This window comes from Podarcis bocagei, assembly GCF_964188305.1.
Source record: "Podarcis bocagei genome assembly, chromosome: 2".
NCBI classification, from domain to species: domain Eukaryota; kingdom Metazoa; phylum Chordata; class Lepidosauria; order Squamata; family Lacertidae; genus Podarcis; species Podarcis bocagei.
Genome location: NC_138126.1, coordinates 55,451,268 through 55,475,218, shown reverse-complemented (window position 1 = coordinate 55,475,218; position 23,951 = coordinate 55,451,268). Strand labels below are relative to the sequence as shown.

General features: G+C 38.8%; 2 protein-coding genes across 5 annotated transcripts in view; one reads left to right on the top strand and one right to left on the bottom strand.

Annotated features, from left to right (window-relative positions):
- IPPK (inositol-pentakisphosphate 2-kinase) overlaps nucleotides 1-7,881 on the top strand; it is a 33,523-nt gene extending 25,642 nt beyond the window's left edge. For both annotated transcript variants that reach the window (XM_081176750.1, XM_081176751.1), the window contains 3 exons: nucleotides 725-827; nucleotides 3,358-3,437; nucleotides 4,810-7,881. In XM_081176750.1, coding sequence (XP_081032876.1) covers nucleotides 725-827; nucleotides 3,358-3,437; nucleotides 4,810-5,035 — 409 coding nt within the window. In that variant the 3' untranslated portion in view covers nucleotides 5,036-7,881. The remainder of the gene's footprint in view (nucleotides 1-724; nucleotides 828-3,357; nucleotides 3,438-4,809) is intronic.
- CENPP (centromere protein P) overlaps nucleotides 7,854-23,951 on the bottom strand; it is a 165,201-nt gene continuing 149,103 nt past the window's right edge. For all 3 annotated transcript variants that reach the window (XM_081177137.1, XM_081177136.1, XM_081177138.1), the window contains exons 7-9: nucleotides 12,034-12,113; nucleotides 10,955-11,046; nucleotides 7,854-8,017 (exon numbers count right to left, since the gene is read on the bottom strand). In XM_081177137.1, coding sequence (XP_081033263.1) covers nucleotides 7,899-8,017; nucleotides 10,955-11,046; nucleotides 12,034-12,113 — 291 coding nt within the window. In that variant the 3' untranslated portion in view covers nucleotides 7,854-7,898. The remainder of the gene's footprint in view (nucleotides 8,018-10,954; nucleotides 11,047-12,033; nucleotides 12,114-23,951) is intronic.

Genomic DNA, 23,951 nt, shown 5'->3' with positions numbered 1-23,951 from the left:
TGCTTCCAGACAACTCCCATTATCCCCTGACCATTGGCCACGTTGGAAGTTGAACATCATCTGGAGGGCTATAGGTTCCTCACCTCTGGGTACTAAACCAAAATTTAATGTTAAGTGCAAGCCAGTGGATTCTGCTCACATTAGGAATTAAAGAGAGACTTCTGCATTGTTAGGGACTTGCTTTGTTAGGGACTTGCTTCTTTCTAAGTCAGTGTAGACCCAAAAAACAAGAGTGTTGCTAAGTATTTATATACTGAATTTCTTATTTCAAAAAGTACACACAAAGTACACACAAATGGACTGACAAGTTGGTCTGGACTATGAAGAGCATCTTGCAGCAGTACAAAAACACTTTAAAATGGACATGACAGACTAGACAGAACCCTGAACAAAAGCACTTTGCTCTGCAACATTTTTATTTCAGGTTCTATTTCAAAAACAAAAGACTAGAATGTTACTTTGGAGATGCCTTGTTTTGCAATATTAGTTCCATGGCTCATCTCTTGTGATTTTAGACAAAGGTCACTAGAGGGTGCAACAGCCTCACTTGTTAAAAACACTTTTGTTTTTGAGCAGCTAGATGTACGGTAAGAAAACAGCAGTGGAAACAAATTTGGTGCAATTGTTTAATGATACACGAATATAGTATAATCGGCAATACAGTTATGTATTTCTAGTTTTTGACCTGTTCTCTAATTGGTTCCCCCCCCCCCTGTTTTTTAAGGAATGTGTTACAGATAGATGGGCCTTATAATGAATCATTCTATGAGAAGCTACTAGATATCTCAACTGAAGATGATGGAACAGTAGCATATGCACTGACAAAGGCAAGGATCTGAAGTTCCTTCTTATTAATTATTAGTAGATGCCATTTTCAGATAATTATTATACTCGCATATGTTCTGAACAGTTGCTGAAGAAAGAGAGGCTAGGGCCTAGCATAGCAGAAGATCTACATCTAAGTCCTAATGCCAGCTTCTCTGTTGGGAGGCAGGGGAAGATGGGGTTCCTGCTGCAGGTGGCCTCCCTGCCTTCCAGGCCACCTGGTACCAACTACCCTGTGAAGAAGATACAAGGAGAGAGACACCAGATGTCTGCTCCAGATGCACGCATTTTGTTTGGCTTTTTACATATCAATTTGCATTTCATAAAAGTTGTAAGCTGTTCTGAGGACTCCAGTTGAAAAGGAGGGTATACATCTAGTAAATAAATAAATTCTGAACATAAGGGCAATGTAGGAAAGTTGTGATATGCCAGATCAGGCTGTTTGTCCATCTATTCCATTACTGTCTCATCTGACCGGTGGTTTATCTCCAGAGTATCAGGCAGGAGTCTTCCCTGTTATCTGCTACCTTATTCCTTTTATTGAAGATGCCAGGAAATGAACCTGCATCTTTCAGTGTGCATAGCATGTGGTCTACCACTAAGTTATGATCTTTCTAGACTGAACATAGATTCAGCCTGGTAGTGAGAAGGAACATCCCTTTGGAAGCCTCTTTATGAGGCCTCCCTCTCCAGGACTTAGGATGATCCGAGGCAGCAGGTATTTGTGAAATGTAGCTCCCCAAGGCATCTGTGCCTTCTGAAGGCCTTCTGATGGGTAAGGTGTAGTGGTAGTGTTCCAGTTAACAGACAATGATTCACTTGCTCAGATAACAGTCCAAACTGGAGGAAAACGTCTGAGACAAATCATGCTTAGTTTATAATACAGATGAGGTAATTACAATTTTTGGTGACACCACTAATTACTATGCAGATTTTGCTAATGGTACCGTATATTAAGACCAGCTTTGCATGGAAGGCATTGCCTTACTTTGAACCAATTTTAGGTAAAGATAAGACGTTTCCCCCCCAAGGAATTCTTAATGCACTCCCAATTCAGTTTGTATTAGCAATACAAGTCCTTTGCCTCTGTACACCTGGTCAAAGGGAACAGGAAATGGTTCCTTTCTTTTCGTAAGTAAAATGCTGGTATTAATAGCCACCACCCAATCATTTCACTCTGCATTAGAAGTGGAACAGGGCTTCATCTGACCTTGCCACATATTGGGGCTGATGCGATTGACACAACCTGAGTGCTTTCTCCCACATTGCCCCTGGAACCAATGAAGCCATCCACCTATGCTTGAATTCTTTATGTGCTTACGTGACTCAGAAGTGATGGATCACAGCATCATTTGTGTGCTATATAAATAGGGACTAACATTCTAATTGGACACTCCTGTGGCAGGAAATGGAAGGCAATTTTGAGCAATCCCCCACACTACCCCTGCTGTCTCTGCACTACCTCTCACATTGTTCCAGGGAATACTCTGACTCTCCAGAGCTTGTTTTCATTCAGCATAGAATGCTGCAGGTGGGAGGAATTGGTGTCAAAAATTGCCCCTTCCCCTTGTGTCAGTGGGAGCCTCCAGTTAGCAAAGTTTGGCCAAAGATAAGTCTGGCGCCAGCACAATGAAACCTAAACATGTTAAAGCTCTAATAAGGCTCCAGGTGTAAGAACTGCTTAATTTTTTTTTGTTTTATGACTTGGTTTTATTAGCAGCTTTGAGGGAAAGTGGTGTATTAATGTTGAGAATAAAACTGTCTGCTAAATGTGTTGGCTGATATTTCTCTGCTGGTTACTAGTGTTGTAGGCTCCAACATGTGGCTCAGTAGAACTGAGGTAGGGTTGTAATGTTGTCAATTAATTGGTTACTTGACTACTTGGAGTACAGTGAAATATTCCATGAAGTCGATGTACCTATACCTGTGTGGCCTACCAGTGGCATAATTTGACAACAGCATGAATACAATCTGATTTTTGCTTGATCAAATTCCCAAACATATATAAATGTACAGGATTGTGTAGAGGAACATAAGACCCATTCATGTGGGTAAGGGGCAGCCTCTTGCATCCATGTAGAGTTGGTGTCTGACCAGGGAAAGGCTTGCAAGCATAGGTCTCTCTCTATGTATATGTTTCCATGCAGACTGCATGGAAGCTTACACATCGGCTTCATTGGCTTAATGTAGGGGCTAGGGCCAGCAGCATGCCCTGCTTCCTAATAACTACTTAGATTCCTCTTCCTTGATTAATACAAGAAAGGGACTCTCTCATACCCCAGATAATATATGGGTACAATCAACAGTGGCCAGCAGCTGTTTCTGGTATCATATCAACTGCCAAAATTGAAATGGGGGCAGACCCTTGCAGTATTTATCTATGTATACAGGAGGTCAAGATTTATACTGTTGTTTTGCCACACAATACAGACAATAAAGATGTAAGAGGCTGGCTTGCATTTGTGATTGGCTAGGTCACCATTATAATTCTTAATTGTCTGTTAGATGAGTCCTGTCTTAATTTTGTTGCAGGTTCAGCAGTACAGAGTTGCAATGACAGCAAAGGACTGCTCCATTATGATTGCCCTCTCACCTTGCCAGCAGGATGAATGGTAAGATGATCTAAAATGTTATGCATGCTTCTTGGAGGTTCTCTGTCTGCACTCTTCAGAATGATCAGTATACATTGAAGTTAACGCTGCTTTGGTTCAAATTTTATTGTCCATTGATCATAATTTAAGCTCCAAACCCCATTCAACTAAAAGCATGCAAAAGTGATGATGCCTATGACAGCCTTTATTGAAAACCTAGTAATCTATTTTTTAGATGTCTTAATAGTACACATAGCTTGGTCAAGAGGTTCGTGACATATTAGAATGCTTGGGGTGACACCCATATGTACTGGCCGATGGGCACTTCTTCCCTTGAGGGGAACTCCTTCATTTTGCCCCTTGCTCTGTCAGCATTGGCCAGTCATTGATAAATATGTCTGCTACATTCTAACTCACTTTGCAAAGTTCTGAATGTCTCTAGAAAGGCTCTGGTTTTAATTTAAAATACAATTATGGTAGTTACATTGAAATTTATATATATTTTCAGTTAGGGAAACAGTTAAAACATATAAATAGGGGTTCTTCTGGAAAACCTTGTGTGCACATCTACCAACCACTTAAAGAACTTTACTCAACTAAAATTTACCAGCATAGCTTCTGCTCCCTGCTCCTATGCCAGTAAGGGAATAATGGTAAAGACTTTGTCCCATGAGGATGGGAGTCTCATATTGTGGTTAGCAACTGCACAGATGATGCACCTTCCAAGGGACTAGCCATTAATGCTGGTTTCTATCTGCAGTGTCAGGGGCACATAAATGAATGGAATACTTGACACATTCCTGTACTGGTATGGTAGCACCAGAATGAATGACTTTACTTACCAGGGAATCTTAGAGAAATGCCTCATGGGACCACAGCTATATTATTTACATATCAGAACAAAATTTGTGTAACAGGACATACTGCTATATTAACTTCTATGCAGATCTTTATTTCTTCAGATTTAAGACCTAAATGTCTTGGTTTAGGGAAATGATTACTAATACTATATATTCTCCCTGTGTTATAACTGATGCAATATAATCTGGTGAAAATGGTGACTTAAATTTAAGTAAGCAGATTGCTAACATCTCAGTGCAGTTCATTTTTATGGCAGTGTTGGTGGTATAACAATTTAGGGATGCTTGGCATAAACTGAGGTGGAAAATGATCAACATGATCAACTAAATTTTCATTCCACCACATTTTGGACTGGAAAAGCTGTATCTTATTTAAGACCACAGCTACTTCAAAAATGCAGCATCAGCTGAAGCTGGTCATGATTAGGTAATGGGTAAACTTTTTCATGTGTAGAAGATTTTTAAAAGTCTATTAATGTCATAATTTTTTCTTGGGGCAAGTAGTAACTTTTCTTTTTAAATTCAAACTACAGTGCAGTGCAGAGGCCACTGGTTTTAACTTCTAAATCAAGATTCACCTTTTCCGTCTCCGTCTTGGACCTAGACCTTAAGCCATATGAGAGCATTCACCATCAGTACAAACTTGATAGGAAGATAGTAAACTTCTATTTGAAGAACACACAGGCCAAAGACGACTCGGTGATGTCAAATCTCTTGAAAGAAAATGAAGACTGCACACTACTTCTCCATAAAATGTAACTGGCTAAATATTTATCAAACACAGAATGGGAATAATTAAGTTATTTTGGTTTTCTATTATTTTCAGTTGTGCTTTAAATTTATCTGCCTTTCAGAAACACAAAATACCACTCAGACTACCTTGAAGGAATATATTTATGGTAAAAGAGTTAGACAGATATATGCACCCTACAAACCCTTAGTAAACTGGTTGCTGGGAAAGTAGTTAAGCTTGAATCAAATGACTACTGTATGAAGCAGAGAAGTGAGTATCTTGAATTTAATTCTTCAATGCAGGGAACCAGTGTTCCTATGAGGTTTGCAGATGAAACTTTGCAAACAATAGTATGTGAACAGCTGAATAGCACTTGCTCAAATTAATTGTAAAAGCGAACCAGCTCCTATTTAAAGTAGTTATTAAGCTGGAGAGTGGATATATGGTGCTGCCTAGGTTTTCAGCTTGAAACTTAATATTTTTTAGTCTTGTGACAAAATATGAGTTTGGTTGTTTCCAAAAATGGTATTGTAGTGGCCATTCTAAAAAAGTGATTGGAATACATGCGAGTAAACTTACAAAACAAAGGAAACTTAATGGTATAGAGAAAAACAGCCTTATCAAACTAAACCAGCTCGTCCTTACTCAAATAGGTGTTGCTTTTAAAAGTTCACTAGAACGATTTAATTATGAAGCTCTTTCAAATGGTCCAGTGTTAACACAATTACATTCAATTGTCCCCCCGCCCCCTGATATTTTTAACTCCATGTAAAATAACTATACATGTGCCTCATTTATATACAGAAACCTTCCAGTAAAGCAAGCCATCCTGTGTTTTGCTGCTGTGGGAAGCATTTGTGAAGTTAAATAGTGGCTTTATTATCCCTGCCCATGGGTGATAAATTTTGTACTTAATATTTTGTTGATTTCCCCCTTCTAAATTAAACACCTGCAACTCTCCCAGAGCTGGGTAAAATAAAGTCATTGCTAATTGAGATGTTCCTCAAAGTGAACTCTATGAATTTGAAACTTACCTCACATTAGTTATTAGTTAGCAAGGAGCATTTTCTCTAGAAGTGCCTGTGCATGATTATTACTGTCTCTTACCCTATCTTGCATACAGATAATAGGATATATGCCTCAGGTTTGGCAGGCTGCAGGGCTCATCTGCTCAGACTCTTTTCCCACTGTGCTGTGCAATGGCAATAGGCTTCTCTTATTGTATAAGAATATTACTGTTCTTATTCTGGCTGCGTGACTTGAGCCTCTGAATTCAAAATGCTGGAAAGGCAAGTCATGTCATGGGCTTTTTGTAGAACAGGAGAAACTTTCATAGGGGTTGCCTGGGGGCAAGATACTTGAAGTGGGTGAAGGCTATCTGTGAGAAACCCAGATTTTAAGCTGCTTTAGTCATTCAAAAATTAGTATCTATATTCAACTGTAGGCATTTATGTTCTAACTGACATTTTGTGTGTGTCATCAGTGATCCAGTTTATTCATTGTTTTTAAGGTACAGTATCTATCCCTAAAAATCTAAAAGAATACTCTTGCCATTACCAATTAAGCTGCTACAGTTAACATTAAATATAATGGTAACATTTCAAAACTTGTATAATTTAAAAACTTGTTCTCATCTTACACAGAACATAATTTTGTTAGTGTTTCTATTCATTCCCATTACTTCTAAAAACTGTCTTGTGATAGCTGTACAGCTTAATTATAAGATGTGGTTATATAGAGGTTACAGACCTCAATTCACAGGATGTCAAGGAACCCAACTGCAGGTTAAGGCATTTATCTAGAATAAGACTTATAACTAGGTTGAAGTTAGTAAACTGCTATGCCTAATGGTTGGTTACAATCAGTACTTAAATTTGTTAGCTGACTGAAGTGTCAGGTAATATCTTATATCAGGTTTCCTCTTGGTATGTAAAGGTTCTGCAAGGAAGACTGTCATTCCCATATTCCTGAAGCAATAAGCAAAACAAGGCAATGGCACAAATAGATGTGCAGCAATGCTTATTTGATTTTGCACATTCTGGTCAGAACTAACTGATCAGAAGTAGGTAAAATTCTACATTTATAATCTAGGGCCAGGGAGTCAAGTGAGTTAAATTGCTGTTTAAGGGGTTTGCTTGAGGACTAGGTTTCCACCTTTTGAGAACAGCTACAAAGCTTGCTTTTATGCAAATACTGTTGCGGCACTCAAAAAGAGCAGGGGGACTTTTGAAATGGTTGTGCTACTTAACTTGGAAAACAAAAAAAACAGCAAGTACATGGGATAAGTTGTATGTGGGTCAATGATCTTGACCTTGCTATTTTCATTATAAGCAATCCTGGGACTAAAAATAAATAGGTTACATTTTGTAAATTGTAGCTATGCCTTCTGATCCATTGTAAATTAAAATTTCACAATTCTATTTTATGAAAGGTTTGATAAACCTGGTTTTGCCTTTAATCACTGATTGAGGAAAGAAGCAGTTGCGATACTGAGTGAAGTTTTTTGCATCTTGAAACTTCCTTTCATTTAACTTTTCAGTGTCATTTCTAATCTAAGAATCTGTTACATATACAGCTGTGAACAGAAACTGTCACTTTTTATAAACTTGAGTTTACCAGGTCGATCTGAACAGGTTCTAGGAAATGCTATTGAAGGGGGGGGGGGGAGAAACCACTTCGATTCAGAAAGTTAACTTTTTAAAAATAAAATTCACTTATCTATTTGGCATTTTGTATTTAAAATGGCTGTATTTATTTGTCATGATGATTTATATATATATGTGCCATAATTGTACAGATAGCATGTTTTATGGGTTTGATTTCTAAATGAAAAATAACTTAATGTTTATATTCAATAAACTATAGATGCATATTTTATTGTCCTGGTATTCATTTATCATTGCAAAGTGACTTGATCAGTGTTTCAATGCATGCTTGTATTCCAAGCACATGTAGTAGACTTCTGAAGCAGTACGGAGCATCTGATGCAAACTTGTTAGTTTCCACCACTGTAAGAGGGAAAAAAAAATATGGAGTTAACAATTCACTTTAAATACTAATAATGGCTTGAAATGGTCTAGCACTGAAATTTTGAATGAGGTCTAGAATTTATGCATTCATCTGTATTTAGGAAGAAAATACTTTTTTACATTAGCAGTATACAACCCATTTCTACCTCTGTATCATTAGGACTTGTACTGTTTCTCAGGTGTGGATAAACTAAGCCTGGCTATGTACTTTTAGTTGCCTACTGGATTACCTATAAGGGGAGGTAGATGGTGGGAGTGCATTCCTGTTATTTCCCTAGAAGTCTGAAGTTTTTGATTATGCTGGTTATGCTACCCTTTGCAAACTGGGAGATGGGCTTGGAAGGATATTTTGGTTTGGTGGCTTGGATACTTTCTTGAAGGGAGGCTCCCTAAAGAAAAGGGGGGGGGGACACTAGACCTATCAGTTCTACCCCAACTGCACAGGCCTATAGGTACACTAAATATATATAGTCTGCTCTCAACATCTAGCATGTCTATCACTGTATATATCTTTGTCCTATTCTAAGCTTTGGTAGTTTGAAAGACACTTTGCCTCCACACTCAAGAATGTGGCTTGAGTGTAAATAAATAGATGAACTAGGTATGCCGTACGAAGTTGCATAGCAGCCTCACAGGGTGAATCAATCCCTGGCTTCTGTATATTACCCCAGGATGGTTTAAATTTTAATTTCCTGATAATGATTTTCAGCGTAAAGTTTGCAGTCCAAAATCGATGTAGTTATCTAACGGATAACTAATAGGATGCATGCCATATCATAATTATCTAATTATAACTTGCCAACTGTTGCAAACATTTAATATTTATAATTTGTATTGCCTCTGTGGCTTTGCCAAACTGCCTAAGGAGCAACACTGCCAGAATTTTCACAGAAGAAAAAGGGAAATGAGGTGTTGAAGACAGGAAATCTTGGGCATCTGGCTAAAGAAAATGGTAGTGGCTGAAAATCAGTGGCAGGTCTAAAGAAATTGAGTGGATAAAAGATGATCTCCCTGTCCCCCCCACTTCTTTTCCATCATTTGCTGACTCCAATGGAGCCTAAGGAGCCTAATGGAGCCTAAGGAGCAACACTGCCAGAATTTTCACAGAAGAAAAAGGGAAATGAGGTGTTGAAGACAGGAAATCTTGGGCATCTGGCTAAAGAAAATGGTAGTGGCTGAAAATCAGTGGCAGGTCTAAAGAAATTGAGTGGATAAAAGATGATCTCCCTGTCCCCCCCACTTCTTTTCCATCATTTGCTGACTCCAATGGAGCCTAAGGAGCCTAATGGAGCCTAAGGAGCAACACTGCCAGAATTTTCACAGAAGAAAAAGGGAAATGAGGTGTTGAAGACAGGAAATCTTGGGCATCTGGCTAAAGAAAATGGTAGTGGCTGAAAATCAGTGGCAGGTCTAAAGAAATTGAGTGGATAAAAGATGATCTCCCTGTCCCCCCCACTTCTTTTCCATCATTTGCTGACTCCAATGGGGATGAACGAAACCCATCCCCCCGCTGATCTACATGGGCTGTGGGTGCGTGTTCTTGCTTTAGGGTCTGACTCCACCAACAGCTAAAATGCAGCCCCCGAGAGCTATCCAGCCTGAAAAGGGGTCATAACTTGGTTAGATGCTTGAATGGGCTGCTGCTTAAAACAAGCAAAATTAGGTCAGTTACTTTTTTATAAAAATAATAAATGTATAATGGAAATTGCAAATATTAATAGCCAAGTTGTAATAAGGGGCAACCATAAACTCTTGAAATGTGTGTTCATTATTTGCCATCTCTGAAATTTCTTGTCAGATTGGCTAGTCTCTGTGTCACAGAGATTCCACTCCTTCAATACAGGAGGTTTATAATTAATATTTTTGCTCTTCTGGATAAATGCCAAACAAACTTGATGTTTAGTTCACACTACTCAATACCAATATTCAAGCATTTCTAAATTTGGGGAAAATTCAAACAAAATATGGAGAAAATCAGCTATTGGTTGAAAGTAATTAAACCCTGTAGGTCTTGAATTTCTGTTTATGTAGGAAGTTTGGCAAGATGAAGAGAGCCTATACTGAGTGAATTGAAAACTTGCAACCCAGTATCTCTCCCCCCCATTAGTTGTAAGTTGATAGGTAATGAATGGGACAATTATCCTTTACAATTCTTTACTAAAAATCATACTTTCAAAAGGGGTTTCAGGTCCCCAGCCTTACATTCTCAGTTGAAAATACTGAAACTGAGAGAAGTAAACTGGTTATTTGGTGGCTTAAAGAATTTCCTTCTTGGACTACCTCCCTAAACTGTGTAGTATTATAGTGGATCCAGTGGCGATTACTCCCCTTAAACAAGAAAGTCACAAATGAAGCAGTAGTCAAGGCTTCATGCGTACTACTATCACAGCTGTATTTTGATCTGATAGCCTACAGGGAATAACAAGGGCCAAGAAGCAGGAGGAAAGTAGCTGAACATCACATACCAACTGAACTAGCCAGCAAAGTCTTTGTAGGCATTTAATAAACAGATGCGGATTTTGTTGAACTACATATTATATGCAAGTGTGACATACTAAACCCATTGGGGGCTTCATTAAACTAAACTCAGCTAATCTCAGCAAGCTGCAGCTTGGGGCAGAGAAGCAGGAAGGGTGTGTGTGTCTCCAAGATGCTTTTTCTTTGCAGAGAAAAGGCTAAATAAGTTGCTTTCTATTTAAAACAAAGCGAATGAGGACTTTATTCTTGTTATTAATATGTATTGTGTAGTTTGTCTTTAAGTGCTGCCAAAAGAATACTGTTATCAAGACAATGAATGTTTTGCAGGATGTACTTTCAGGAATGCAAAGCAATAAGACTTTCAGAGAGAGAATGAAGCTGGAATTAAATGGTTGGAACAAGGAAAGAAATACTTTATACAGTACTGTGTAAGCATACCTGACATTGGTATTTTGTGGAGGAGATCCAAGACTGGTGTAACTTTTCCTTCTTCATCTACATATATCTTCCAAACAATCATTAACTCAAGTCTATAAAAGGCAAATGATATTAAATGTCAGAGCTTAAGAGGTCAAATTCTGTATTGCAAAAAACTCTGCAGTTAGCAAATACACACTACTAGGCGTATGTATACCTGCTGCTGCAGAATTTCTGATGCTAAGGAAGAATGTTATTTTGCTCTTAAGTCTTTTTCAGCCTTTTCTCTTCGGGCTGCTGCTTTCAGAGGCAGGAAAACCCTAAAGTTACCCTTTCAAGAGACGTGCCTGGTACCAATTGTGTAGTTGCTAAACACACTTTTGTACACCAGGACTAGCACCTCAGCCATATCCTGCTAAGGCACATTAATGCTGGGCAAGGTCAGTTGCAATGAAAGCAATTTCCTGTTCCAAGACTTATCTACCTATTGCAATTTATTCATGTAAAGGAAGGTTGGCTCATAGGAGAAGTGCACTATAGATTATGGAAGGGCACTTACAATGACTGAGTTGTCAAACAAAATAATGAAGGGTGCGTACTTTCTGGTACTAGACTTTTATCATGGCCTTGAGGCCTTTATAAGAAATGCTAGAAATTGTAACTCCACTTTGAGGATTTCAACATCTTTTTAGCGAAGACTATGAACCAAATCATTAATTTACTTTCAAATGTTGAAGCAGGTAAAGTTATGAAACTCACCTTAGTCTGCATTTTGAAGAAATGCATTTTGCAGATTCTAAAGAGATTTTATTTTGAGAAATTTTCCCTGCTAAAATATGTGTTCCTGCTCAATCAATAATATTTCTATTGCCATCAGTTTCAAATACAGCAAATTGTGTCATCATGTTTCAATACTGTGAACCTTTGAAAAACTACCACCACTTTTCCATTATGTCAGTTTCTATGCAGTTGCTGCCTTGGCCTCCTTTGGAAGGAAGGAAAGGCTGTAAACAGAATAAATAAATAAATTCCACTTATAATTTATAACTATGACCATTCATCAACAACTTTCATTAATGTGTATCATAAAGCTTCCTTACCCAGGAAGGTTAGCACTTCTTAAGATCATGTAATCTCCAGATGATCCTTCGGGAAGTACTACAACATCAGGATACTTGTTCTATTAAATGTAAAAAAAGACAATACTATAGCCAGTCTGTAAAGATATTAATAGGTACAATCCTACTGATAAGCCAAATATTAGTTATAGCCTGCCTGCCCCCCCCCCCGGAAGTATACATGAGTTGAGATTCAATATGAAGTAATATTGAGTAGACTCTGGACACTGATGATGATCCAACAATTGTGATTTTCAGGTAATTATTATACTTGCATATATTCTGAAAAATTGCTGAAGACAGAGAGGCTAGGGCCTAGCATAGCAGAAGATCTACATCTAAGTCCTAATGCCAGCTTCTCTGTTGGGAGGCAGGGGAAGATGGGGTTCCTGCTGCAGGCAGCCTCCCTGCCTTCCAGGCCACCTATTACCAACTGCCCTGTGAGAAGATACAAGGAGGAGACAGACACCAGATGCCTGCTCCAGATGCACTCATTTTGTTTGGCTTTTTACATATCAATTTGCATTTCATAAAAGTTGTAAGCTGTTCTGAGGACTCCAGTTGAAAAGGAGTTATTTACATCTAGTAAATAAATACAATTCTGAACATAAGTGCAATGTAGGAAAGTTGTGATAAGCCAGCTTAGACTGCTTGTCCATCTATTCCATTACTGTCTCATCTGACCGGTGGTTTATCTCCAGAGTATCAGGCAGGAGTCTTCCCTGTTATCTGCTACCTTATTCCTTTTATTGAAGATGCCAGGAAATGAACCTGCATCTTTCAGTGTGCATAGCATGTGGTCTACCACTAAGTTATGATCTTTCTAGACTGAACATAGATTCAGCCTGGTAGTGAGAAGGAACATCTCTTTGGAAGCCTCTTTATGAGGCCTCCCTCTCCAGGACTTAGGATGATCCGAGGCAGCAGGTATTTGTGAAATGTAGTTCCCCAAGGCATCTGTGCCCATGGTTTGAACTAGAATTCCAAGGCCTTCTGATGGGTAAGGTGTAGTGTGCAGGGATGATGATACAAGAATTGTGATTGCACAAAAGACCACTTGAAGAAAAATTCTTATGGGTTGGACATAATGAGACAAGGTGATTTTTTGCCAGTGCCTCGTGCAACCCTCCGGTATGGCCTCTCCACAACCCTCTGTAGCAGGTTTTAGTTGGGCATTGGGGGCTGTAGGGAAATTGGCAAATATGGCCTCTCCACTTTTCCTCCAACAGAGTTGTTCAGTTAGTGGATTTCCACTCTCACCAAGTCTGGATTTAACAATATAAAAACAACTATCTGACTTTAAGATAGGGCTGAAGGCAGCCCTGTTTAGGGAAGTTTTTAATGTTTGATGTTGTCACTTTTTTATTAATATTCTGTTGGGAGCCGCCCAGAGTGGGTGGGGTATATATGTATAAATAAATATTACCATACACCCACATTCACTGGAAAAAAAGTCCAAGTACAGCAGACTGTTTCTGCTATGATAAAGAAAACCTTTCCATTATTCTTTATTTTGTGTCCAAGTAAGAGGAAGCAAATACTTCTACAGGGAACTTTATATGAGTGTCATGAAACGAATTCTCATATAATTACTTGTGTGTGTATTAGATCACTTTCAGTTTACCATGCTTGCAGAGAACTTTGAATTGCATCCTTTTTTTTTTACACTGTACAGTACTTGGATTTATATCCTGATCATATAAACAAATATAAACAAACAAACTGAAGTGATCACTGGAGCTATTATTCCTGAGTAACTGCTGCATTAATAAGCATGATCTAAGCTGAAGATCCTCAAATTGCTATGATGTGTTTACAAAAAAAACCAACCCACATTACAAACAAGCAAACAAACAAGCAAACAAACAAACAAACAAACAAACAAACAAACCACTTTCTTCCTGCTTGATATTTGGCTGGTTTACAGAGTAAGAAATCTTGTGAAATGTGAAAAGAAACTAGTTTAAATTAGTTTACACAGATCAAAGCAGGAAGAGAATAAATGGTAGTGATAAAGGGTCAGGATGTTTCTTTGAAGTGCACTGGAGACAAATCATTTTGCAAGATCCTATCTACATCTGGCAAACAGAAATGGCTACCACATGCTCCCTTTTATTGTTGCTTGGGAATACAATACATTAAACTGCGATCTCAGTGTAATGTGCGGACCTTGCTGCTGGAATCCATATGAACAAGAAAAACAAAAGATCTTGCACTGAACTGAGTAGTGACAAGAGATTTATTACAAAAAAGGCAGATAATTAGTATGGTATTTTACTACAGTGAGAAAAGCATGGAAGATTATGATGCAAAATTATGATGCTCAGTACCTAGGCCCAGGGAAGTCCACCCTTCCCTCTTCCCAATAAAACATAGCAAACTGCAGTATGCATATGATTTTGTGACATATTCAAATTGTGGTTACCTAAGTCAGCAGATTTGGGTCATGATCGAGAGGTGTTTATGTACTGGACTTTTCCAGTACATGAGGAGTTTCCTCCTCGGCAGAGTCTTCTATAGAACCCCCAGTGTTTGGAATTTGCTTACAGAAACTTCCACTGACAACACAGACTATTTTTGCAAAGGCTGTAGGCAAATAAAATGCTAGACTTCCTCAAACAATGAATATAAGAAGAAGGGTTTTCTCAAATGTTTTCCAACCTTAACTTGAATGGTCAGCAACTGAGCTGGCAAAGGAAGGTGAAGAGCAGACAAAGAAAGGGAACCCACAACAACCCACAATGGTTTTCTCGTGGTTATTTTCAGAAATCTTATTCCAGTATGGAACAAACTGGATGGTTAAAGAAAAGAACAAGGATCAAAGGAAGGAAAGAAGGATAGCATTTTTCTTTGGCTGGTATCTCAGCTGAGGGCCTGTAGTCAACCACTGAATAAGTCTTGCTGCATCAAGTCCTGCTGGACCAAGCTGTTTTTTATCTTGTATTTTATTCTGTGAACTTCCCTGAGATCTTTTGATGAAGGGCTGTATATTTTCCCCCTTCAGACCTTGTTTCCTTCCTGCGCCCCCCAATGCTATCTGAGGTTCTACCGCCCTAACAAAAGCCTGCCCCCTAACAAAAATCCTGGCCACGCCCATGCCCCCTCCCAGTCCTACCAGTAGAAAGGTAGCTATTTAAATGTTTTCTTTGTAAATTATGACTGGTAGCCACTGGTAGCCTTATCCTCCATGAATTTGCCTAAATCTCTTTTAAAGCCATTCAGGTTGATGTAAATCATAACATATTTAAGAATGAATTCCACAGTAACAGTGCACTGTATTTCCTGTTATCTGTCCTGAAACTTCCAACGTACAGCTTCACTGGATGACCTCAGCTTCTGCTATCTTGAGAGACTGAAAACTTCTATGTTCTTTTTCACAGCATTCCTTATTGTCTGTTTTCATTTATTTTGTCAAAGTTTGTATTTCTTTTTATTCCCTACATTTAGACAAAACTTCTATTTTTCAAAGGAAGCCTTATTGCCCCCAGATAGCTCCCTTTACTCTTTGTGGCCCTGGTCTGCAGTATACATTCTAGCTGAGTAGAGTATCTAGCAAGAATTACAGAGAAATTTAACCTGCTTCACTTTCCCTTTCAGCTTCCTTTTAACCAATCCCGTCATTTTTGGGAAGCTTCCTTTTCTGAACTCAAAAGTTACTGGACTTCCTTGGCAATTTCCCCACATAAATATGTGTTGAACTTGATAGCACTGGGGTCATTATTAGTTTAATAGCACTTACATCTCACACCAAGTCCTGGGCATAAGCCATAAATAACTAAAAACCTAGCTACAGCTTTCAGACATTGGTTACTTTGGATGATTTTTGCAACTTCAACTTCCTTGACATGTTCCTAAGACAAAGGAAATGGATTCCCCAACAAAAAGATCTAGAATATTCACAGGGCATTTTTCAACAGAGACAGAGATTCACATGTTGACAACCTCCATTCTTAGAAGTCCTGGATAAAAAAATATGGTTGTGTTAGGATTTCCTCACAGGAATGGAAAAACTTTCATATCCAAGGTGAAAAGCAATCACTCATCTTTTAATGTTTCTACACCTTTGGGAGATAACAAAGAAATATCTGTAGTCCACATTTGATGAAACAGAATTGAAGATTTCCAATAAGACACATGTTTCAGTTTAGCACACAGACAAACCCAGCTGTGGTATGCATATTTGTTCCAAACAACTTTTGAAACTGTCAGTTTTGAGAGAGATCCTGCCCTTTTAAGGTCTGCATAGAAGGGAGACTTCTATGATGTCCATCTTTATCTATCACTGCAAGTTGATGGGAAGACCTGTACCTAGTGAAGTTCTCCTGTCAGCATAGAAAATGTGATTCTGAGAGAAGACATATCAGTCATTGCAACACTGTAGTTGGAAAAGCCACCCCTAGATGCTTTTAGGTCTCGGCCTGGACAACCTACCCAGAGCTTGTTCCAGATCTCATGTAACTGTCCTCAATTTCTTGTTCCCTTTCAGAAGATGCCATACAGTCTGCAGAAGCTGCATATTGATGTGACACCTATCTCTTCTCACCTACCTTCCACTAGCTGCTGTCGAGACAATAATACTATTGAGCAACAACTAATTTAACTTATTGCTAATTTAACTTATTAGGCTCTGGCTCTTAAACTCCTGAATGCTCTAGGAACACCTAGCTATAAAAATAATGTTCTAAACATTTTGCTAGTGCCAGGAGAAAGCATTTTCAGGTGGTGTATATTATTTTCTCACTCACCCAAACTGAAAGCCTAAAACTGATATCCAGTAATTAGAGCACACTGCTTATAAGCTTGATGTGGGACATGTGGTTGGGTGTCCTTCCTCTTACATAGACTGCTGAAAGCAAATAGCTGAGTAGTAACTTATCATGGTGTACACACAAGGGATATCTGGTAAGTATGTACTCTTCTGGAAAGTGGCGACTCATCTCTTGTCAGCAGAATACAGATGACTGGTGGTCACATACAGTGTGGTCAATTATCATTTGGTAAATGATCACCTATATTCACCCCCCTCTGCAGATGCAGAACAACCAGAAGAAGGGCGATGGAGAAGAATCATCAACAGAGACTGCTTTCCAAAGTTAGACTCAGCTGTCATATGTGTGAAGGCATGCAGGCCTCTGTTGAACAACTCCACTTAGGTAGATGAGAACACTTTCCTAATCCCTTTCAATCGCATTGATCTTACAGTGGATTGGACTTTGCTTAAAACAGAGGTGGTTAACCTTTGGTTTGCCAGATGTTGCTGGGCTGCAGCCCATGCTGGCTGGGGCTGATGGGAGTTTGAGTCTAGTAACAGCTGGATGGCCAAGATTAGCCACCCCTAAATTAAAGGGAAATTTTCCATCCAATAAATCTGTGACCTAACTAAATAAAGGAGAAATGGGAAGCTAAACTTTAAAAACAACACTGTGAATGCTTCACAATCCATGAAAAATATGTTTCTCTAGTTTTAGTGCCAATTGTATTACAGTTTCAAGGACTTTTTAAAGGGTAGGCAACTGATTCATTCTACAACTCAGCTGGGTTAAAAAAGTGCATGTCAGACACCTCAGAATGTACACCGTTTTTGTTATTGGAGTAGATGAGGAAATGGAAAGTATTTTTGGTTGAACCAAACACTTCACTTCATTTGAAAATCCATTATTTTTCCAGGATCTGGTTATACTTTGTAGCAAGTTAAGAGTTTAAATGGATGTTCCTAGGATTTTAGAAACATTAAGTAACTGCCCTGTCTGGAATTGTTTTCCAAGTCTCACAAGCACTGTCAGCTACAACAGATGCCAAAACCAAACTGACTGAGTAAGAACTTTAGTTTGTACTTGCTAGTTGATTTTTTTTTTATTACCTTTGTGCCTCTCCCACTCCCAACATAAAAGTTGTGTAAAATGTAGACTCTATTGTGTTGGAGATTTTTGCATAATTGTAACATAATCCCAGGGTATATTCTGGAGGTACATGAAGCCACCATCTTGCCGAAGACGAGCAAGCAAGATAGAAAAGCACCTGGAATTTACATGTATACTTTGGGTCCTTGGTGATGTGATTGGGAAATCACATCACATTGGGTTCCTTGATAGAAGAAAGGCCAGATAAAAATGTAGTAATTTTTTTGGAAGTATACTTATTTCATAAATTTTTTACACCAGGTTTATATTCACCCAACTCTGCTGGATTATGGTCAATATCTATTGGAAGTTGTACATCACATTCTTTTCAGCACAGAAAATCTCATCAGAAAGTGGATAGAACAGCAAAGTGACAGTGCAAAAGGACTTCTTAATTCCTATAGTGCTATGGTCTGAAAAAGTTAAAGGTCTATTAATGGCTTTTTCAGCTCATACCCCTTCACCACAATTTAGCATTTTGTCATGGGAATGCTGTGTGATTATTTGCAGTCCATGTGCTATTGCTGTCATCATGACATTAGAATCAAAGCAAAGCAATCTGAAATTTGACTACTTAAGCTCTGTACCACAAATTTAAATTTAACATGTCGCAACAAATGTAGCTACTGAAACAGCAATACAAAACAAGAAAGAAACAGCACACATAGGGTTTGTGTGACTTTTACTGGAAAAAGTGATGGATTAAGACTTAAACCTCAAGGACTTTTAAATTAAAATCATCTGAACAAAGAATGTAAATTAAAAAACATGAATGTTATAGCTTAAATACAATTACATAGTCAGCAGTTTTTCATAGAGCAGACTAGAGGATTGTTTAGTATACAGCACATGGAAAATATTAAATGTAGACACCACCACCACCGAGAATTTTATAAGCTACAGAAAGTAGCACACATTTACAGACACAATTCCTTTAATTTCCAGAGGGGAAGCTGTGTTAGTTTGTTGGAAAAACAACAATAAGTCTTTTGGCACCTCAAACATTAACAAAATAATTTAATATGACATAAACTTTTATGGACTAGAGTCCCCTACATCAGATGAATGGAGTGCAACCCTCATATTACCTGCAACTTAAGGTGACACTTCATGCACAATCAATTATGCCCTATTTAGATTTGTTAGTTTTCAAGGTATCACAAGACTCCCCATTGTTTATTTCCTTAATGGAAAGCCAGAGTATGAAATTCTATAACCCATTCTATTGATGTGCTGTTTCCTCAACTTTGAAACACAGTGTTGGTAGTAGGTTACCTTACTATCTCACAGGTGCAACAAATGTGCAGAGGTGCCAATCCTCAGAGCCAAGGCTTTCCTACCCATGGAACATCCAATGAGGCTGGACTCACTGAAAAGGGTTAACTGAAAATAATCTGAAGTAAGCATTGCTTGTTAGATCAAAAACCAGACTTTATAGGTTCATTAATCCTTGTTGGTTATCTTGGATTTCAAGGGCTGTTCCATGCCTAGCATTCTTATGCTTAATAATTAAGACTGGTGTTCATACAAACTTCTATGTTCCATGGCGTTAGCAGATTCCAGAAGCGTGGCTGTGTTAGGCTGTTGTAGATTAAAATCGAACGTTTTTAATCTACTAGAGCATCGTTTGTCTGATAAATAACTTCAGAAATATATATTAGCCTAGGTTCTGTCAGTTTAAATGCTAATTAGTCACAAGAATGTACAAAATATAGCTGTATTGGGGGTTGGGGTGGAAGAAGATTTAAGATCCAATTTGTGGTTGGGAAGAGTTAAGATACTAGTGCCAAGAAGTTTAGAATTTTGTTCATGTCTTTTCCCATGCTCTTGGGACAAATACAAATGATAGTACTTACCCAGTTTATTGACTCAGAAAAAATCCCTTGGTAATAATTGTGGTTTTAAAAAATTATATATAACAATACATTAGTATTATTTGGAGGGAAATATACTATATCATCAGCCAAGGTTCCAGTTGCTATTATAAAATGTTTTTATAAAGGACTCTTTCTCAGGAAGGAAGGCCACTTCCCCAAGGAGTACATCCCCAGTTGTCTCACCAGCCATTGTCCACTTCTGTTCTGTTCCCCTTTCTTTCCAATAGCACACATAGTTTCCCCTCTCCACATTTTAGCATCAGAAGAACTGTGTGAGACAGGTTACAGTTAAACTATCGGTAACTGATGTGGCAAACTGTGCACACATAAAAACTTAATCTGCTTCAAAACAGCCTATTTGCGAGATAACACCCTCAGCTGGAAACATCCCTTTATGTCCTCATTACTGAGGAGTTAGTGAACAGAACTGAGCAAACAATCATTCTCTGTATTATTCACTGCTTTAAAGGGACAAGGAAAATGAGAGTAGTCCTTCCTTTCATACTCTTAATAGAAATATGGCATCCTATAGTCAGGGCTTGAAGTTACTTGTATCTCTCACAGTGGTAGATATAACAAAACTTTCTCAAAAGGGCTGTCACATGATGTCTTTCCAAATGAAATATACTTTTGACTTATTTTGACACTAAGTGTATTCATGCAGAGGACAATAAATGGCAGAAATAACTGAAAGAGATACTATTGTTGTACAAGTTGCCTAACAACCAAAACGGAGATATGGCACAGGAATGCTTTTCAGTGCTCTTAGTGCAGCACTTCAGTGTGCCCTGAGGCTGGGTATAATATTCATCATCTTGGTATGAAAACTATTCTAAAATGTTGTTTATGTATACATTCCTGTTCAAGGCTTAAGTGCACTGGACAAAAGGAGGGTTCCCCCTCGCAACCCAAAATGAGATTCTGTAGGCTGCTTTTAAATAGCTGCAGAAACACTATGCCAAATTTATGTAAGAAGACTGTACTATGACATGTACCGAAACTTCAGATTTTGTGGGAAATAACAGTGTTCTCTGGAACATTTTAAAAAGTAGTAATGCATTTTCAAGACTGGGAAATTAGAAGTGGTTCAGAAGAGAGCTTTGAAGATGTGGGGTAGGCTTAGTTTAGTCCTAGAGCAAACTATATATCAGGAGGCTTACTTTGGTTAGAATTGAGTATATACTTCCAGAGTTAATGCTAATAAATACATTACTTCTGGTAAATGAGCCATCATAGCCACTAGAGGGCCATGAAAATTTGTGTACTGGGGCCTTTTAGACTCAGCTTCCCATAGAACTTATATTCCACTTTTCCCCTCCACAAAGGAATTGCAAAGTGGCTTACAAATATAAAAGCAATCATAAAAGCACAACTATTAAAACACATTTGAGATGCTAATACTGCTTTCATATCAATACTTTGGCATATTCTAGAATTGTAAACACTTTTTTTTTGGCTAAAAGAAACTTCAACATTTCTTCAAGAAGCTTTATGAGGCTTGTAGAGCTTATTTTCTTGTTGTTAAAGAGTGTTCAGGTACCTTTTAAATTATGCACACATGCCTTAATATTGGAGGGAATTGCTATCAAGGCTAACTCAAACCATGTCTGAAGTTACAGGTAGTCTGGTTGCAAGTCACTGCACTTCTGAATATTATGTGCAACAAAATGCTATAAAATTTTCTTGACGAAAAGCTTGGGTAAATTAAAATAATTACCTCAACACTTGGCATTCTGTGTTAGATCTTGCCTTTATGCAACAGATATTGTCTAAAAAGCCCAAGTTAACACTAACATCATTGTCATGAAAGAAACAAGAACAGCTTTTAGGCTTGAGCAGTTTTTCAGGAATGCAACCCGTTTTCTTTTTGTCCCAAAGAAGATATTTGTGATATGAGTGAGTTTCATTACTTTGTTTTCCCCCAACTCATACAAATGAATTCCAACTCCCTCTCTCTTTTCTTTTGAGACCCAAAGTTTCATCTGGTAATTTAGTATCACAGGCACTTCACTTTGTATATCTCTTCAGGTTGTTTTACACAGAGCAAAGTAATTAAACAATGTTTCTCTGTATGCACTTTTGATGATGATCACAAAAATGTACAACAGTCTTATTAACTAATGTGGTGGGTACTGCCGAGATTATTATTTTTTAGATTAGGCATTTGACAGAAATGGAAAATTCCTGAGTTATGGTGAGGATGCCATCATGAAAACAATCAAGTGACCCAGTCTCAAATTTGGATGTGTTGCCCAGAGACTTTGAAATCCCTGATCAACAATAAATATCACATCACATATACAATATACTCATATCACCAAAAGGTTCCAATCTTGCTTTAGATGCAGAGCTGCCAGCTGGGATTGGGAAGAGTTTTGAGTGTATCTCAGAAAGGCTGAGACAACCAGTAAAATGCGCTGGTTAGTCTGAATATCTGGAGTCCAGGTATGGTGAAGAAGGAAAGTATAGAGAGAGAACACTTCCCAGGATGTGATTCCCCTTGTTCACAACCCCAGTGTAGGCTTGGGTACTGCATGCCCTGCAAGCAGAAATAACCTGCATGTGGAACTCTGTCCCAGATGGCCCAGACTTCTGTAGTGAGATTCTAGAGACCTTGCCATTTCCTGCTCTGGTTCTGTGGTTCTGTGCTATGACAAGAAAGGTGGGCTCCACATACACATTTGCCTCTGGAGGCTGAATGAAGATGCCAGTGACACAGTGTCCCACAATCCCAATGAAGGCCTCTGCCCTCTGTCATTCATGCCTATGACTCAAGGAGTGGCTCACGGTAAGAGTACAAACTCATCATGTAATGCCATCTTTCACAAACACAAGAAGGATATTACAAATTTAAGTGCAAATATTCTGAATAAGTTGAAGGGAGAACTATTACTTTATTGATTTATTTCACTATGGGTTGGAGTCTGAATTTATTATCATGGGCTGAATGGAGTTCTACTCATCCCAGCACCACCTCCCATGCTGTTCTGGGATGGCTCAGGGGGGTATTTTTACTTTAAGCAATTTTATCACAAAATCTTCAAAGACAGGGAGGGTTGAGTTTCAAATATGCTGTTATGAAAGAGGAAACAGAGTTTTTGAGAAGCTCAGGGATCAAAGCTGAGAATTGGTTAGATGAGGTTTTCTGAACTCTCTTGCTGGGATAACTGGGCAATATCACCATGGGAAACATATCAGAAAGCCATAAATTAGCTATTAAATTTCTGTACTTCTTTGAATCCTATTGAATCTTTGTCTAAAGAAAGCAAATTCTTCCTCATATGTATGCACTAGACAGTTTCATGTTGAGCTTGAAGAGTCTTACTTTACAACTGAATGTTCACATGCTATGACTACATATGTTTCCTATTTATTCATTGATGAGATGAAAATCTGACTAAAGTGCTTTATTTGATGTTTAGTGTTAAATCAAAAGCATATTAAATGTACTAAACCAAGGTAGAATATGCTTCAAAAACAATTTGAAAACCTGTGAGAAATTTCTGATACCTGTAGAAGTCAGTGTCAGAATATGAATTATATATTTTGGATATGGCAGAGTAGATACGACTTACCGTATTTTTCGCCATATAGGACTCACTTTCCCCCTCCAAAAATGAAGGGGGAATGTGTGTGCGTCCTATGGTGCGAATGCAGGCTTTTGCTGAAGCCTGGAGAGCGAGAGGCATCGGTGTGCACCGACCCCTCTCGCTCTCCAGGCTTCAGGAAGCTATCCGCAAGACTTGCAAGCCCGGCGGGAGGTCCCGCGGGCTCGGAAGGCTTGCAGGCAGCAGCCTGCAGCCCACAAGCTCGGGTGACAGCGGGGAGGCGCAGCGCCACCACCCTGCTATTTCCCGACCTGGTCTGGAGACTGGCGGGGGGGGGGGAGGGGAGAAGCAAGCTTGCTTCTCCCCATTGCCAGCCCCACAAGCTCAGTGGATAGCGGGGAGGCGGAGCGCCGCCACCCCGCTATTCCCGGACCTGGTCTGGAGGCTGGCGGGGGGGAGAAGCAAGCTTGCTTCTCCCCATCGCCAGCCCCACAAGCTCGGGGGACAGCGGGGCAAGGAAAATTTTTTTCCCCTTGATTCCCCCCCCCAAAAAAAACCTAGGTGTGTCCTATGGG